Here is a 17910-nt window from a genome sequence, read left to right as displayed (position 1 = left end):
TGCTGGATGTTTTTACTATGTAATGAAAGGCATATTTGAAAGTCTACGTCCTCACAAAGGAGTATGAGGAATTCCTTGCACATTCTGTGTTTGACTGAGCATCTCTGAATGTTTATACCCATTTGTTAAGCAGTGCATTTCCTGAACAAATGCTTTTTCCCCCACAAATCTGCCCTCCCCCTCCACAAATTTTATTATTTCCTAAAGTGCCAGGCTACAAGTAAATCAATATGTTTAAACAATAACCATTTCAAGCACCCATTTGAGTTTTTGGTGTTCAGGTTTTGAACACTGCTCCCTCAAATGACAGTTTGATCGATAAAGCTCATATAATTAGTTTGATGTCAAGCAGGAATTGCAAATGGTTTCCTGGAATAAAGGGGGTAAAAATGTCTTGTTTTGTTGATCTTTTGGTTTCATTTCTAAGTAACGTGTTTAAATAACTTTCAAGGACAAGTCTTATAAACAAAAATGAGGAAGAAAATCTGCTATATCCTTATAACTCAGATTTTAAAAAGTAAACTCAAATTGACTTTGTAAATGCAAAACAATAAGGATCCCCCTAGCATGTTCAACAATTACATTTGTTTCCATAGAAAGATCTTCAACATATGACAGACAAGACGGCATGTTTGATAGGAATCCATGAAGATGGTAACGGATGATGTCGTCCCAGTAGCCACTCGGCACTGGGCTGCTCTCGGCCACTCCTGAGAGAATAGTGAGGCGCTGCAGGTCCCATAATGCAAAGTGCCCTTTTCAGGTATGCATCCTCAAGTGTGAGGAAATGATAAAACAGGATCATGAAACACGGATCTCACTGACTAAATGCTGTCAATTCATGCTGGGTTCGTGCTGGGCAGCACATGAGCAACTTATCATTGTCACACACACACACACACACACACACACACACACACACACACACACACACACACACACATGCATACGCACAGGCGCACACGGTGATTCAGACACAGCACTTCAACTAATGGCACATCTTTGGACTGTGGGAGGAAACCAGAGTACCTGGAAAAGCCCACACAGCAAGAAGAGAACGTGCAAAACCCCACACACATACCGCTGGGGTGGGATTCAAACCCACATCCCAGCGGTGCTGCTGAGCCACACTTCATTTCTTCATTTCCACACTTCATTTCTTTGTCTTTTATCCCTGATCAGTAGTACTGATGGAAAAAACTAGCCATTTGTCACTGTAGAGAACTGTGATACTTCCATCATGAAGACAGCGCTTAAACTCGCTCCAACAAAAACTTTGGCAATGCTGTCGCTGCCGCACGCGGGGCGTCCCGACTGCCTGCTGCGTCTGTACCTCCGAGGGACCCGCGAGGCGCTGGCGCAATGCCGTGGCGCATCACTGCCGCTAATCAATGCCAGCTGTTGTTCGTGATTCAGGGCGACCAGCATCGTGTAAAGATGCAGCGAGCAGTTCGATAATATACAGAGTCGGGAAAACACAGCCCAAAGGCCTTTAAATCATCCTTCCTGTAGGCACTCCTATCGATTCTGGGGTGCTCCAAAGGCTTTGAAGATACAAATAAATTCAAGGATAAAACTTCCATCAAGTTCTACTGATATACATGAGTCTTCAAAACAGTATTAAAAACCACCTCAGGCCTAAACGATTTTGAGTGCATTGAATGAGTCTGAGCGCTGTTTACTTCTGTTTGTTGGAGTAGAAGTTGTTCAAAAAACAGCTTCAATATTGTACTTAGCTACCAGAAAGAGTATGTCCTTCCAGAACAGCAGGAAGCCGAAAGGTAAGGAAGGCAGGCAGACACCGTGTGTATGCATTAACTGAGGCCGACCAAGTAACATGCTTTACCCAGCCAAACTGACTATTGTCCATCACAAACATCCACAAACCCTCCAAAGCCCAAAACGAATTTAACAGAAAAACCCAGAAACTTTATGTTTACATTTCCCCAGAATTTAGAGTACACAGATAAATGCTTTTTACTTCCTGGCATAAGCTGGGTCCAGAGATGGAGCAGCTGATGTGGCATGTTTTGGAACTGGGAAATTTTCTCAGACTACAAGTCGCCTTTACTCGCTTGCTGCGACTCCAGCCCACAGCAAATCGCAGGGGTTCGAAAAAGACGCACTCAGACCCCTCCTTTGTGGTCTTTTCCACTGCAGGACAGTGATATTACAGCACATTTGTGGGACACTGTGGAGCACTGCCACCGACTGCGGTCTCACCATCAAACTTGCCAGTGAACGTTGAGGGACATTCCAGGGAAGGAACAGTGTGACATTCCACCGCAAGCCACCCATCCCCCGGCTGCCGGCCGGCCACGTCACCCACATGACTTCCGACCAATCGTAGCAGGCCTAATACTGCATAGTGGCTTATTGTCAACTTCATCATGTGATTAATGCTAGCAATCCTTCTGAGAGAAACGCAGGAACAATGACACTTGCTAAGCTATCATTTAGAGTAACAAGGTCGCCGTCTTCTCCAATAAGTGATGTCATTGAGTGTACTTGCTAATAAAATGGCTGATTCTGAAGGTGCACATATCCAAAGAAGAATCAGTAAGACAGCTTTTCTCTTTACTCTGTTTTTTTGTAATACAAACAAACATAATTAAATATATTTCATAAATTTATCTGACATTCTTAGTTAAAATGACAGAAACCTCATTTCAAAAGACATATTTTTGGATCACCACGAGTTGTAATTTCATAATGGTAACAAATGCAAATAAATTCTCACTATTTTTACTCACTGACATCAATATAGTACATATGAGAACAGTAATATATTTTGTGAACCTGACATCAGTTCAGATGGATTATATTAAGGTAAAAGAAAATCTGCAGGATGCTGCCAACCACAATCCGAGCTGCTCAGGTAACATCTGTGGCTTTGGGACACCTTACGTTTGCAGGGGACCGAGGTGTGACAGGTGCTGTGCTACTCTCCCCCCACAGTGAAACTCCTCTCGGCGCCAAACAGCTTCGGGCAGCTCGTGACGCCACTGAAAACGCCGTGTCAGCATCTCACCAGCTCAGGCAGATGGTGCACACACCTGGATTATGGAAAGGTCCTCCAAATGCAGCCTGAAGAGATGATTTCTGGGGGAAGACATATAAACAAATCAAAATAAATAAATATGTCTGGAAAATATTGAGCAAAAATGCAAAATAGCTGTGATTTGTTTTTTTTTTTTTTGCAATAGTAATGAGCACCATTGAAACATTCATTTTGGTGTTTAAAATAAGATAATAATCCCCACTAGCTGCACACCTGGGAGCAGCACGAGCTCTGACACCGAGACATGTGGGAACGCAGTGATTTTCCGTTCGGCCTGCAGGGACTGGGGCAATCCCACACACGTTTACTGGCCTGTGGGACATACCACACCTCTCTGCGGGGCCCGACAAAAGTACTTGTGAGGCAGATCAGGCCAGGAGGGACCTTATGGACTTTCGAGAGCCGCGTGGCTGGGCGATGGGTAACCGTGCAGGAGAAGAGAGAGAGCGCGAGAGAGCGAGCGAGCGGGAAAGGCGAGATGAGATGAGGGAGTCGCGGAGGGGGGGGGCCAGGGGCACACCCAGATGGAGCGGCGACCTCGAGCAGCACGTCTGCGAGTGAGACGGGGCACTCAGAACCCCACCCTGCTGCTCCTACTTAATAACTATCCCCTACACCTTCGTCATTGGGATTCGTCGTTGGAGGGGGTGAATAATGTGTGACATGGCAGGTTAGGGCACCATGCTTGTGAACAGAAGGTCAGTACTTTAAATCCAAGAGTCAGCAGAGAGATTTGACCATTGGGCCCCAAAGCAGGGCCCCCAGTTGTGTAATTTCAGGTAACATTTGACCCCACATTCAAATGTACATCATTTTGGATAAAAATGTCTGCTAAACAAATAAATTGTACTTAGTAAAGCCAGGTTACAAAGGGTGCACACCGTCCACTTATCACCATTCACCCACCAACAGTATTTTTCCCCACTTAATATTTATTTCATATTCCATATATTATATTCTATTAGTGCATTGTGTAATTTGCACTACGTGACTTTTTTTGCTTGCACTATGTGCACTCTCTTGCACTTCATCTTTTGCACTGAATGCATGTTCGTTCGTGCTCAACTTGCTCGCTGCTTTATGCACCAGAATTTCCCTCTATGAAGTTCATAAAGTTAATTCAAATTCTAATTCTAGAAGCTTTAATAACAAAACCAAGAGCTTGATATGAAGGGCCATGGATCAAGTGGTCAGGCAAAGCCCAGCTGGACAGATCAGACCAAAGTGACCAGGGGCCCTATTACACACTGAATTTCCCTGTAGCGACACAGCGCGTGAAAAGCGTGTGGGATGTTCTGAAGGCATGCGGCTCAAATCCTCACAGAAAAGAGCCAGAAGCAATTTCATGTGACAGCTAAAGGCATATTAAATTTGTTTGATGTATTCAACTGTCTAAGGAACGAGGATATTATCCGTCATCGCATATTAACACTAATCTGTGTGCACTGAGCGTAGTTAAATACAGGTGCGTGATTCTAAGACGACACTTGGATTGCTCTACCTTGCGCTGTGCCGTGGAAATCTGCCTTTGTCAGTGACATCAAAAAATATTATCCGATAAAACTGAACTGAGACAAGAAACCACGAGCGCCATAACATCCCAAAGAGACAGAGGACTGAAGGTTCAGGGGGTGCTTATCTGGATGAGTAACTATGACACTATCGGGGAAATGCGCTTCCTCTGAGGTAAACATGCACTGAAAATCAATATCAGTGCTTAATTAAAAAGCCGCCACATGTGAATATGAATAAAAATACTACTCCCATCCTTGCTTAATATGCTGCATGTTATATACATAATTCTCAGGCTACCATGTTCAAAAAAATATGATTCTGTTCTTGTTTGAACAATTTTCCAAGCACAAATACCATGTTTGCCTTTTTTATCATGTTATTTTTACACAAAATAGTATTAAGATATACAGTGGAAGATGCGCTCCAGACCAATCAGCGATAGGTGAAAATCTGCAATATAGAAAGACCATATAAATAAACATTTTTTTTTATAGTTTTTTTTTATAGTTCTATGCCGTGTGCTTAGAATAAAACGAAAACCATCGGACCACAAGCAATGTACGCGGTACGCAGAGAACTGTGACGCGTCAGGGAAAAATCCGCGATATAGCGGGTGCGTGACAGCTGAACCGCGATATAGCGAGGGCTCACTGTAATGTATTTTGTCCTCTTTGTACATGAGTCACTCATAATCAGGCTGATACACAAGAAAACAAATCGTGTTTAAAGTCTGATGATCTTGCTATTGTTTAGGTTTTACGTTAAGGGCGTATTTTTGCTCCTCCAAAGCCCTCGTACGGCATCCCCTCTGCTTCGTTGCCGGTATCGGGGAAATCAGACAGTATTGAACCAGATTGATCTCTTGTCCAGTGTGAAACGCGACACTGACCACAGTCAGGTGCTCACTAAAGTGCTGTTTGATAAAAATGGATGACAACAGCAATAACGTACTGTATCCATTCAAATGCATTCACTGTCACACCCCCTCGCCCCCTGCCCCGAATTAAATCATTTGTCTTGTTTTCCCCAGGGAAATGCATTGTTTGTGAGCTTTTTAAGTAAAATCCAAAGCTCTCTTCACCTTCTCTAGTTCTGGTATTTTTTCTACCCTTCAATCTTCATATGCCGATTTGTCTTGATTAAATTCAACTTAAAATGCACATGTCGATTTTGTCTGCTCGGGTCGCCTCTGTCAGACCACCCCCCCCCCCCCGCCCCCCCGGTGCCCCAGAAAAGTTAGGACATGCCATCTGGGGGGGGGGGCGACAGGGCGAGCTCGCCCACCCAAGAAAACTGCGCCGATTGAGGCGAGGCGGAGCAGCTGCGGCGGAACGTGGGGGGGCTGTTCCGAACGGATGCCCCTACGCTTCGCCGTGACAACGGCTGTCAAGGTTCCAACTGCAGCAAGGTCACATGACTCTGACAGCACAAGGGGAGCCTGGTCACTCAGCGATCTGGCAGCAAAGGCCGATTGCTGATAAACAGCGCTAATGTTTAATGCTAGCTCGGTCGCTAGAGCATCAGATGTTAATTTGAGGGTCCAGGGTTCAAGCCCCTGTTCGGGTGGTGGAGTGTGGCCCTTTTAGAGGGCAGGTTAGGATGCTGTGCCTGTGATCAGAAGGCAGGTCATGTGTTTGAATCCTAGAGCCAGCAGACTGATACAAGGCCCTTACCCCCAAGCCCCAGAGATGCCGTGTGCTGGCTGCCCCCTATGCTGTGACCAGAGTTGGGTAATTCAGGTCCAGAGAGTAAAAGTCCAAACTGGGATTTTGATTGAACCAACCAGCTGAGCATAAGGAGTCACAGTCAAAGAGTATTTAACTGGTTAGTTGAAACAAAATCCCGGTCTTGACTTATACTCTCTTGCCCAGAATTACCCAACTCTGGCTGTGACCCCCCCCCCAAGCTGGCTCTCATCTGTCTGTATGTATCATGGAGAACAAGATGGGATAAGCAGATGAATGAAATTCCACTATTCTATTTCATAAATCTGCGGAGATATGCCATTATGCACTGCACAAAAACAGTTCTGTTCCTAAACTTTACATCTAGAAAAGCAAACTGCAGGATTTCTTCTTCTATGGGTAATGGTGTCTGAGGTTATGATTCAGACAAATAAACATATATCTGTAAGTATCAACTTGCACAGAGAAAATTGTTGGAAGTTACTCTTTACTGCTTCTTTCTTCCCCATTTTTGCCAATTTCTTCGTGTTCAAAGAGTATCTTTCAGAAGCACTTTAGTCGAAAAATGTACTGGCCCATAAATTCGACATTTCAATCCAGTCTGTGATAGTAAGTGCACTGCTCTATGCAAAGTAGTGTTTCTGTATGAGGTGTCGGGTTAGATAGGTCAGAGATGAAAGACAGGAATCGGGCACTCCTAGAGGAAAAGGTTTGGTCTTTAAATAAATTAACTAATTAAATTAACTAAAGGTGGTACCAACTTTCGAAACTTCAAAAATCCTTACGTGAAATCAACGGTGGTACACAGCTTATGTGAAGTCACCAGTGAGAAAAATAGGCAGTTAGGTTGAACATTTTGATATTTGTTCTTTTCACTTGATGCACCAATAGGTATGTTTTACTGCAAATGCACTTCAGACACAAAAATAAACCCACAGAAAGGGTATTTACCTCAACCACTAGACCACATGTGGCTTGTTCTCACAATACAGCCACATTGTGAGGTCCACCACCAGAACAGTAGGAATTATCATTCATTTTTCTGCATAACCCTCTTTGAGCGCTTACTAGAGAAACATTCATTACGTGTCAGCTGATACATGACATGCAAGGATAACTCTCGTCAGCTTGACAGAATGCCTCCGGCAATACCTTCTAAGACCTTTATAGTCACCCCAGGATATTATGCATGTCTCTCTTATTCCTTGTTCCCTGACAGGCATGGAGAGGCTACTTACAACAGCTCTGTTTCAACAGTCAGCATTACCTTTTTACCCTTAACTGACAGCACGTTTGTAAACAAGAACTTTTCTGGTGCATTTTTGCAAGAAAAAACGGTGCCAGTATTAATTTTAAAATGCCTTTTCCACTTCAACTATTCAAGAAAGAAAAAAACAATAAATATATTATATATTTGTCCATATGTAATATCAACTAGCAAGTTCCCACATTGGGCTTACATTAGGATACTAATATCAGTGAATAAATTCGAAAAAATAAACATAGAACTGAATAACACTGTATCGAGTTAAATTGACATATCAAAAGAATATTCAGCACAACTAACTGCTGTAAGCTGTAATGCTACTGGCTAACTTAGAAAGGCAGTAAAATTTGACAGTGCCTAATTTCAATATGCATGAAATATTCAGATATTCAGACCAGGATAGTCTAGAGAGAGGATCATTCCAGCAAAGCCTTAATCTCCGAAACCTGCTCACATAAAACTCATTTGCTATTCGCCATCTCAGGCAACACTGTTCAGAGAACTGACTTTTCACGCTTGTTCACATTTAGAACATTTAAGCATTTCTGTACAAAACAACTGGAAATTCATAAACACTAAACGCAGTAAAGCAGACATTTTTTTGGGGGGTGGGGCAATGCTTTACCTGGCTCCCACAATCAGCTCCTTTTGTCCTGGGTCGAAGGTCAGCTGGGAATAATCCACAGCTCCCTCTTTCCTGAACCTGTGGATCCATGGCTCGATCTCTGCATGTCAGGAGGAAAGCAGAAAACACAATGAATGAAACGAAATGAATGGACACTTTAACAAGGACACAAAGGGCATGTGGAGAGGTACCAGGAGCACGCTGAGGCTGTTTGGGCGCGGCCAGGGATCGGGCATTGTGAAGCACATTTTTACCCAACAGAGAAATATTAATGATTTTTCCATGCCAAAAATCGTCTTGATTAAATTCAACTTAAAATGCACATATCGATCTTGTCTGCTCGAGTCTCTCCCCCCCCCCGGTTCCCCAGAAAAGTGAGGACATGCTATCTGGGGGGCGACAGGGCAAGCTCACCCACCCAAGAAACCTGAAAGCGTGAAGTAAATCAATGCCAGAGGTGGAAAGTTCACATCCAGAGAGTACACATCCAGACCAAGATTTTGTTTCAACCAAGCAGTTGAGTATACTGTGAATGTGACTCTTCATACGCAACTGGTTGGTTGAAACAAAATCTTGGTCAGGATTTATACTGTTTGGTCTGGAACTTTCCACCTCTAATACCTCACATCAGTATCTGCCTCCTTCCAGCTCCCGAGCAGAAATGTGGACTGTCTGGCAAGGAGCTTGGAGGGAGCAAAAAAATGGACCGACTGTGGGTCGCCAAGAACCGGACTGGGAAGAACTGCCATAGTCTGTCTCTCTACTCATATTAGGTTTCTTTCATAAGTCTTTGCACCCTCTGGTCTTCCTGGGACAGGCTCCAGACTGAAATAAAATGTAAAAAAATGAAACAAAAATTTAAATAATGCTTTCATTCTTCATTGTGTACAAGTACGGGTTCGAATATCCCGTCTTGCTCTCCTTTGAGACATACATGCACATATACAAGTAAGAACATAGCTTAAGGGTTAAAGTCAGAGTTTGTGGGGGGGGGGTTAAGGGCCTTGCTCAAAGGTCTAATGGCAGTGTAACTATTCTGTAGACCATGAAATTCAAACCGGTGACCTGATCAGTCTTAACCTGCTGAACCACAAACTGCCACTGCATTGAATAAGCTGTACATTTCGGGGCAAAACATAAATAAATGGGCCAAAGCTTAGTGTTCTTTTAAAATTATTTTGTTTGGATATGCATGACATCTCATATACACACATGTGCAATATTGATATACATAGTTTACAAGTTTTCTAATCCTTGTTAATGGCAGGCATGTCACAGCACTTAATTACACTGATTTTTCTTCACCTGCCAGAAGCCATCCATCGCAACACTTGTTCATTCACTAAAGTATTTAGTGCATTGATATACGCGAGTTGGTAACGCTGAACCTTCATGCGTAATATCCTTGGGTTTAGGGCCAATGATGTTTCACGAAAATCACGATATTAATATTCATGAAATCACTGAGTGATTACGACAAGATAACTCACATTGCCCGATGACTCGCAATGCAAAACCAAAATAATCTTTGGATTTATTTCCCATTGCAAGAGATGGGGCCATTTTTCAAGTTGAGGAAAGGATTGGGAGTATACAAATGCAGAAGGAACCCCAAAGGATAACCCAGCTTGAGTTAGAGAGCTTCCCTCCATAAATCTTCCAAATCCCATCAGGAAAGCCCCCTGCTTTAGATAAGCATTCAGCTTTTAGGCGAATGAGGGGCAGGCGCTGGGATTTATTGTGTTTTCGCAGAGCTTCATAGCAATTCGCAGCAAATCTTTTTCCCAAGGCCCGAAAAAAAAAACTATTTTTAAAATGCGCTTGAAATTGACTGAGAAGGCGATGACATTTGAATGTTAACAAGTCTAATTTTGGTTTATGGCAAATTCTGGCCCATGTGAGAAACCAGGCTTACACCAAACTACAAATTCAGCAACAATCAGCATTTTGGTTAACTGTATGAGCTCCACAGATGGTGCCCATCCATCCATCCATCCATCCATCCATCCATGTTCTGTAACTGCTTGTCCTATTCAAGGTCGCGGGGGGTCCAGAGCCTATGCTGGAGGCTATGGGTGCAAGGCAGGGAAAAACCCAGGATGGGGCACCAACCCATCGCAGGCCACACTCACGCACCAGTCACAGATGACATCAAGGGAAGCAATTCCTCTTTGATTAACTTCAAGTCCCAAATTAGGCGACTGATTAGCAGTGCTAATTATTAAACTAGACCATCAAATGAGCGATTGCAGGAGTGTCGGTGCAATAATAGCTAATAATAGCTAACTATCACCACACAACGTGCTCCACAGCAGCTCAAAGTGACACGAGCATCATACATCAATATTTACAACGCGGAGAGATTTATTGTGTGCACTGTTCAGGGCAGCGACATCTGTTCTCGGAATTCTCAGAGTGCCAGCGTGAGGCGCCGCAGACCTGTCAACACCTGAACACCACAAATCGGGCCTTATTTCGGGAGGCTTGGTGCAGCTCAGGCCCAGGCATTCCTGAGCCGCCACCACTGCATAGGAAAGCAGCCAAAAAACACTTCACCTGAACCAGAGCTGCAAACTGGCTGCTTACTCACAGGGCGGTTTGCGAGGTTTTAAACTCAATTTGAAAGAGCACGAGTAAAACATCTCAAATATTTACACAAGGCTTTGAGAGAACATAAAAAGACCAACTGTTAGCATGACTTTTAATTATGTTTTTGCAGACAACTTATACGTTCTAAGACATCACATATGTCATAACTAATGGCAGGAGAGGTAAAGCAGAGGAAAGACTTAGGCTACTTCATCTGAGAAAAGTGGTTCCAGACGGACATTCTAAATATACTCAATGAGCTGGTCCTTGTCACGTTTTCGTGATTGTTATGTGGGAGAAGGGAGGACTCCGGCTGCCGTAAACAGCGTTCATTTTGGTAAAGTCAAGATGAGACATGGACACTAAAACTTTCTAAGCTCAAAGACTAAAGTATACATTCCACACCATTCCCATTGCCCAGATACTTTAAGCAATTTAAATTTAGAAAAAGTACAGCATTAAGCATACTTACCCAAAAAACATTTGCTTACAACAAAAGGGGAAAAAAATATTTGTCGATCATTAACAGAACAAAAGTATATTTACATAAATACGATAAAATGCTACATAAAAACTCTATGTGGAACAAATACAAAACAAAACTTTCTTTGTATTTTACGAACAACATCTAAATCGGTCAAAGAACAATGCAAACCTGCGTACATTAATAGGAAGAGAACTGGAAACCCCAACACTTAGAAGGTATCTGCAGGACGCACTTGGCAAATCACCGTAAGCTGGCTGCACACCAAGCCAACAGCAAAAAACTAGCACCGACCAAGGCCAACCAACAACTGGGGAAAAAATTTGTGCTGGAACACACCGGTACGATTAGAGGTGATGGTTGACATACAGCCAAATTAGAGAATTCAGTTTCACCAACTAGCTTCAACGCCAATTCACCATTCGGCCCAAACAGCGTCGGTGGTGACCAACCGTATCTGACTGCGTCAAAAACACCAGCCCGACAAGCGGTCAGCTGTCACCGTCTTACACCAGCAGCCCAGCAGCTTTCTACGGCCAAAAAGCAGTCTGCTGTGTTCCATGCATTCAATGCAGAACAAAGAAGAACTGAGCAGGAAGATACTTGACAAAAGCAACAAGCAAGCAGTTACCAGGAACAAGCCACCTGAGAAGTGCGGGGGGATGCAAGAATGACAGATAAAAGAATTAAGGCTAAATAAGCAAATTCGCCACAACAGAGAGAAATGGTGGGCGGCTCTTGTTCTTTAAGAAGCAAGGCAAGTAGGCTTGCGAAGGGAACAGCTGGGAGTGGCAAAGACGCAAATAAGAGAAACTGGATATATTTAAGCGATTAATAAAAAAGAAATAAAACTTCACTCAGAGGGTCAATTAAGGTTGCCTTTGTTTTCCTCTTCCAGAGCTCCTGATAATAGAAGCTGACAGACCAGTGTGTTTATGCCTTCTTTTGTCCCGTTTTCTAACTAATTAACAGGCCTTTCAGTCACAGTTGGCCCAGGGAACACTACTGCATGAAAGGAAAGGTCTCGCTGCATCGGGGCTGGCTTGTGGCTCTGTGGCTTAGGACTCTATGCACGCAATAACAAGGTCACCAGTTCAAATCCTGTGGTTGGCAGAGCGATTTCACCTTCGAGCCCCCGAGCGAAGGCGCTTAACCCCAATTCCTCCAGAGACGGGCCAACCCCGCTTTCTCAACTGTATGCCGTTTTGGATAAAAGTGCCGGTTAAATAAATAAATGTAGATGTAGCAGTGGGAGCCTCTCAGGAACACATTCCACTGCGGAAGCACCACTACCAAGCCTTCAGCTACAGGCAGCTGAGGTCCTGTCAAGTCCAGGTTCAAAGCTTGATCATTGACTGAAGTTTCAACTCTACTATGAGGGAAACATCAAAATGGGAACCACTTTAAACTGGCTAATATGGATTTCAGTGGAGTTTGTTTTCCTCGATGCATCATTTGCTGGATGTGGAACTGGGTCAAAATGTACAAATATTTTGTGACGCTACTCAGCCGAAGGCCAATTAGAAAGTGTCAGAGCCAAGAGGCACAGCTAAAAAACATCCAGCACAAACATCTCGGAAAGAAAGCGTAAACAAATCCTGTTACAAATCATAACCTCAATACTGTGCAGGTAAAATCAGTATGAGAAATGAAAAATGGAAAGAGTGCAACTGTACTGTACATCTACAATGGAAAACATTTACAACGGAAAATATAATACTACTAATACAAAAATAAATAGCCCACAGTGAAGAGAAATTCTTGAAGACACGTTTAATTACATAATAAAATGTAATTTCTGTCATAATGAAAACGAGTCACTGATTTTATGGATTATTTTTTAGGCTCCTAGGTCACTTGCTCATATTATTCCATTTTTAGGTTAGAACCCCATTGTCATCCTGAATTCTGCCAGGCAATTTTATTGAAATATCTGCCACTTCTCCCCACCCTGCCAGCTCCAGAGAGAAGTTGCCGGCTGGAGCCGATTCCTGCCGTACCACCCGGAGCGAGGTGAGCCGGAAAGCCCACATGGGCCGGCACTCTGGCCGGGCGGGTCAGCCCGCAGCCCGGCAGGGATTCTGAGCTGAAGCGAGGGAACGCCATCCTCTTCCAGCAGCCTTACGCCATTTTACCTAAGCGCAGAAGATACCCATGTTGGCAGAGGTTATCCTGAACGTTTTTGGTTTTTTTTTTACAAGATGGCAGCCTGTCCAGTAGCTATTTTAGCTTGCAAGTTGTATTTACTTGTTGACTTCACTCATTTGTATTTTTTGTAAATACACACTTTAATTCTGTTTTTTGTTGAGTAGGGGTGGTACCCTGATGACCTGGCCAGTGTGACCCTATCAGATCTAGCCTCCTAATCATCCCCCGTATCTAACTGGTGAATTCTCTCCTGCCCCTTCACCAGTAGCGACTGTGTGGTGAGCATACTGGCACAGAATGGCTGCCGCCGCATCGTCCAGGTAGGTGTTACACAGTGCCGTTGGTTGAAGTGGCTCCCTGTTGGTTCTGCAAAGTGCTTTGGGTGTCTTGAAAAGCGTTATATACAATGTAACTTTCATTCATACATACTGAAGTTTTCCTTTGTTGCATTTCTCCCTTTTACAACACAGGACAAAGAAATTTCCCCTCATTGGGATCAATAAAGTTCTTATCTTTGCAGTCCACTCTGCATAGCACATCAAAAGTTTCCAGGATCCATACTTCTGAGCAAAGTGGCATATGGACACACTCTAACTCCGGCGACAGACTGACGTTTGCATGTTTCGTGTCCCACCTGGAGTTCACTTCATCCGCGTCACTGCTTAATTAGGGCAGATTTATTTATTTTAACTGTGTGTACTGTATACCCATTAATTCCGCTTCACTGGTCTTGCGCTGCCATTGTTCACGCAGAAGCAGTGACCGTCTTTCCCTTCCAAAGCGGCTTCTGTTTACACTGAGAGTCAATGTCACTCGATAGACACTGAGCTTACAAGGGCACTGCCTGTCCAGCACTGACAGCTGCCGTCTGGCTAATCAATTTAACACATTTGCATTTGTCTGAATTGCTCGCTTGCACAAGACCACAGGGGATACCAGGCTGGGGGGAGGGGGGGGGGGGCAACTTACTTTAAATAATACAGGTCATAAAAATTCATGTGCATTTTATATGCACAAGCATGTGAAAGCGACTAATTAACAATCCTGATGGGATGCACAGTGGCTAGAACTTAAAGCGGTCAAGTTGGGAAATAAGCCAAGCAAAGAAAAAAAAAACAAACAATCAAAAAAATGCAGGATTTATTTCCCTTCTCAGTGTTATGAAGACCCCTTAGATGCCCGAGTAGCACGTCCTCAGGCTTAGGCCTCAAACTCTAGGTCCATAATGTTCCCATTTCCTTCCTCATTTGACCTGGTGGGGTGGTATGATAGGGTCTGCATCAGCCTCTGCTTGAGATGGTAAGCTTTCATCTGAGTGGCCAGCAGGACTGATTCCCTGCAAGCAGGCGGTGACAGAGCAGACAAGCCATCTCACTGCAATACTGATGGGTTTGTCCCGAAAGCTCAACATATTTTATCTAAATAGACCACATGCACAATGCTCTCCATTACCACATTAAACAGAATCACTGGGGAAAAACAGCCAGAATTTAGAGCCTCTCCCCAAACTGTTCCAACATCTCTAAGTACTGTATATCAGAGACATTTTTATTTTTGTAGGCATTAACATTTCATATTTTTCATACAAAAACCCTGTCCACTGCATGCCGGATTTGTTTTGTCACGACAAACAAACAAGTGTTTTGTATGACTCAGAGCATCAATGCTGTCATCCTACAAATGGCAGGAAACAGTTGTGAACCAAAATATGACTCGATGTAAGTAAATAAACTGGAGTCAGCAAAAGACCCATGAAATACACGACCGCCTTTGAGGGGGTGTTCAATATTCATTTCCTCCCAACGCAGGACCACAATCCCAGAATAAATATGGACATAACCACACGTCTGTTATTTCAACAAGTGCGGATGACGCCGATGCAGACAAGGGTTCTTTCAGACTGGCGGCCCGCTTCCGACTCGCCAAAACCCAGGCCTCTGCTGAACTGGGAGCCCCTATAAACCGGCTTTGCTGGGAGCCAAAATGAGATTTTGAAATGTGTCCCATGCTATCAGAATGAAAAGTCACCGCTGTCATGAAGCGGCTGGGAAGGGCCACTGGGGGCGGCGGGGGGGGGCAGCGGGGGGGTTTCCCCAGAGAGCGCGGCTCCCATTCTTCTGCTCGATATCAAAATACCGGCGCTCTTCTGTAATGTTCAGGACCCTCAGACATCACAGGTCACAAACAACAGCGGGGGCCTCGTCACCGAAGGTGCCCCCCCCCAGGAAGCCACTGTGGCTTACAGGCCTTTACAGAGGGATGAGTTGGCCAAGGAGAAGGTGTGTAATCTCAGCTTCACCTTGCCCACGACCCACCACCTAATACAGATACCTCCTGTTCCCACAAAACACCTTTAGTCCTGTTTTTGCAATGTGTCAAGTTACAAAACCAATACATGCATCTTCAAAACACTTTTCTTGATGAGGTTCACCAAGGGGCCTGGAACTTAAATACACACACACACACACACACACACACACAATACAGGGAAATTAGAAAGGCCTAACCGTATGTCTTTGGACTGCAGGTTTGACATGAAACATACAGACATGCAGAGCAGAGGGAAGCTCTAATAATCAGAACATCCCAGCAGAAGACAAAGCTACTACCAGCGCAGGACCTGACGTCCGCTCAAACCCTTCCCCAGTCATATTGTACAACATCGATGGACTCAATTATTTTTTACATTTCCTCAAGTAGAACATTGAAGTCTAATATGGATATCATCCATCCATCCATCCATCCATCTTCTATGCCCACTTATCCTATTTAGGATGAAAAATATGTTTTTTTTCCCCCTTCGGTAAATCTAATCAATACAGTTAATAGCAATACAGGTAGGGCAAAAACTTCTGTGAAGGTGAGACCTCAGGAATTCTGAGGGTCTTCGTTCTGGGCAGGGTTCTACAATGAGGGTATTATGAAGACCATGTTCTGTACAATATCAAGGAGCGTAACATTTGAAATGATTTGGAAAAGTATAGTTAGTTTACTGTGTTTTTAATAACATGCTATACTTCAGATGTCTCACAGACGTAACCATGGCAGGGTACCTGTGTGTGACACGAGGGGGTGTCCGGCCCGGTGACACAACGAGGCCGCCGTCCAGCCGTGCTCCCTGCCGGTGGCGCCCCTGAGCCACAGGACCAGCATGCCCTGCAGGAGCAGGCGGAGAGACGCGGCTCGTCCCACGACGGGGGCCATGGACGTCGAGGTGCTGCTCCTCCTCAGACCCGAGGGAGGCGCTCACGGCCTCGGCGGCAGGGGACCTGGGAAGCGGAGATGGTTCCGGTCAGGGTTCGAGCATCTCCTGGGGTGACATTACACTCGGCCAGCACCTGCATCAGCTACGCTTACCAGCACTGGGCCAGATCCCATACGCATCCGCGGGATTTAAAGGTCCGCTCACAAACCGAAAGCGACATCAGCTACCAGCAGCTGTCAGTCGAGCCCTTTCAATCAGTTGCAGTACGTCGTCTTCTTTCGTGAACCAGACAGGATTTTCACCTTCTGCACTAACAGCACTCCCAGAAACAGCCGCCCCCCAGCCCCAAACAAACAATACCTCATTGTTGTCAATAACTCACTGAACTTGTATTGTTTTGTACATTTGTATTTACTAAAGCATTCCTTCCACAGACATGCACTCTTGCACTTTTTATACATTTGTTAACCTCACATCCACACTGTATGTGTCGACCCTACAACCATATGTCACCTTTTTTTTGTTAACTCTGTATGTCGGAAGAGTTACTCTCGAAATGTAATAGGCTACAGATTACAAGTTACCCTGTCAACAATGTAATTTGTAATGTAACTACTGTGACTGCTTCATTAAAGTAAAGTAGCTTATTGCATTTTAGTACTTTCTGATTACTTTTCAAACAAATGTTTTAAACTGGGCAATAAAGCTGTGAAGTCCCATTGGCTGTGCTGACCAGCACTGTCTGGAAATATGTCGAAAGCAGGCATTTCTGCTTGGTGAAAAGATGCAAAGCAGCAAAATGAATGTTATATTCTACATATAAGCATAAAAAAAACAATATATTCGGTTGTGACCCCCTTTGGAATTACCAACTAATTTCGATTAGTGACTGTAATTCAATTACATGTTTTTTTCCTCAGTAACTGTAACAGATTGCAATTACATTTATTTTAGATTCATTACATAAAGCTGGTAATGTAACTAACAACCAACACTGGTATCTACTTTGAAAACTGGCAAAGGAACCCAGTTTTCATTGTTGTCCTGCGAACTTTCGATGAAATATCCATAAATTTCATTACACTCACCCTGCATGCACTGATGATAAGAATCATCATTATAACATTAAGCGCTCTTTTTATAAATTTCAACATATCCACAGGAAAGCCCAGATTAACGATATTTTAAAAGGACAATACATCAGAAGCGCTTCCTTGTGTTTGAACCCGGAGGCCCAAGCACTCAAGTCCCATCCTTTAAAAACTGTAAGATAATTAACCATTGGGCCAGTCTAACAAACCAGGACACGAAAGAAGAGTGTAAATCAATTG

At 43.9% G+C, this 17910-nt stretch overlaps 1 protein-coding gene across 1 annotated transcript in view; it reads right to left on the bottom strand.

The window, feature by feature from the left end:
• The window catches only part of LOC111849517 (sema domain, seven thrombospondin repeats (type 1 and type 1-like), transmembrane domain (TM) and short cytoplasmic domain, (semaphorin) 5A), a 96349-nt gene that overhangs the window by 57047 nt on the left and 21392 nt on the right, over positions 1–17910 (bottom strand). Inside the window, exons 2-4 of the mRNA XM_023822435.2 lie at positions 16428–16643; positions 8154–8253; positions 3057–3102 (exon numbers count right to left, since the gene is read on the bottom strand). Coding sequence (XP_023678203.2) covers positions 3057–3102; positions 8154–8253; positions 16428–16578 — 297 coding nt within the window. The 5' untranslated portion in view covers positions 16579–16643. The remainder of the gene's footprint in view (positions 1–3056; positions 3103–8153; positions 8254–16427; positions 16644–17910) is intronic.

The sequence above is a fragment of the Paramormyrops kingsleyae genome, chromosome 15, assembly GCF_048594095.1.
Source record: "Paramormyrops kingsleyae isolate MSU_618 chromosome 15, PKINGS_0.4, whole genome shotgun sequence".
Taxonomy (NCBI): domain Eukaryota; kingdom Metazoa; phylum Chordata; class Actinopteri; order Osteoglossiformes; family Mormyridae; genus Paramormyrops; species Paramormyrops kingsleyae.
The sequence above is the reverse complement of the archived record's forward strand: the minus strand, read 5'-3'. Positions and strand labels throughout refer to the sequence as shown.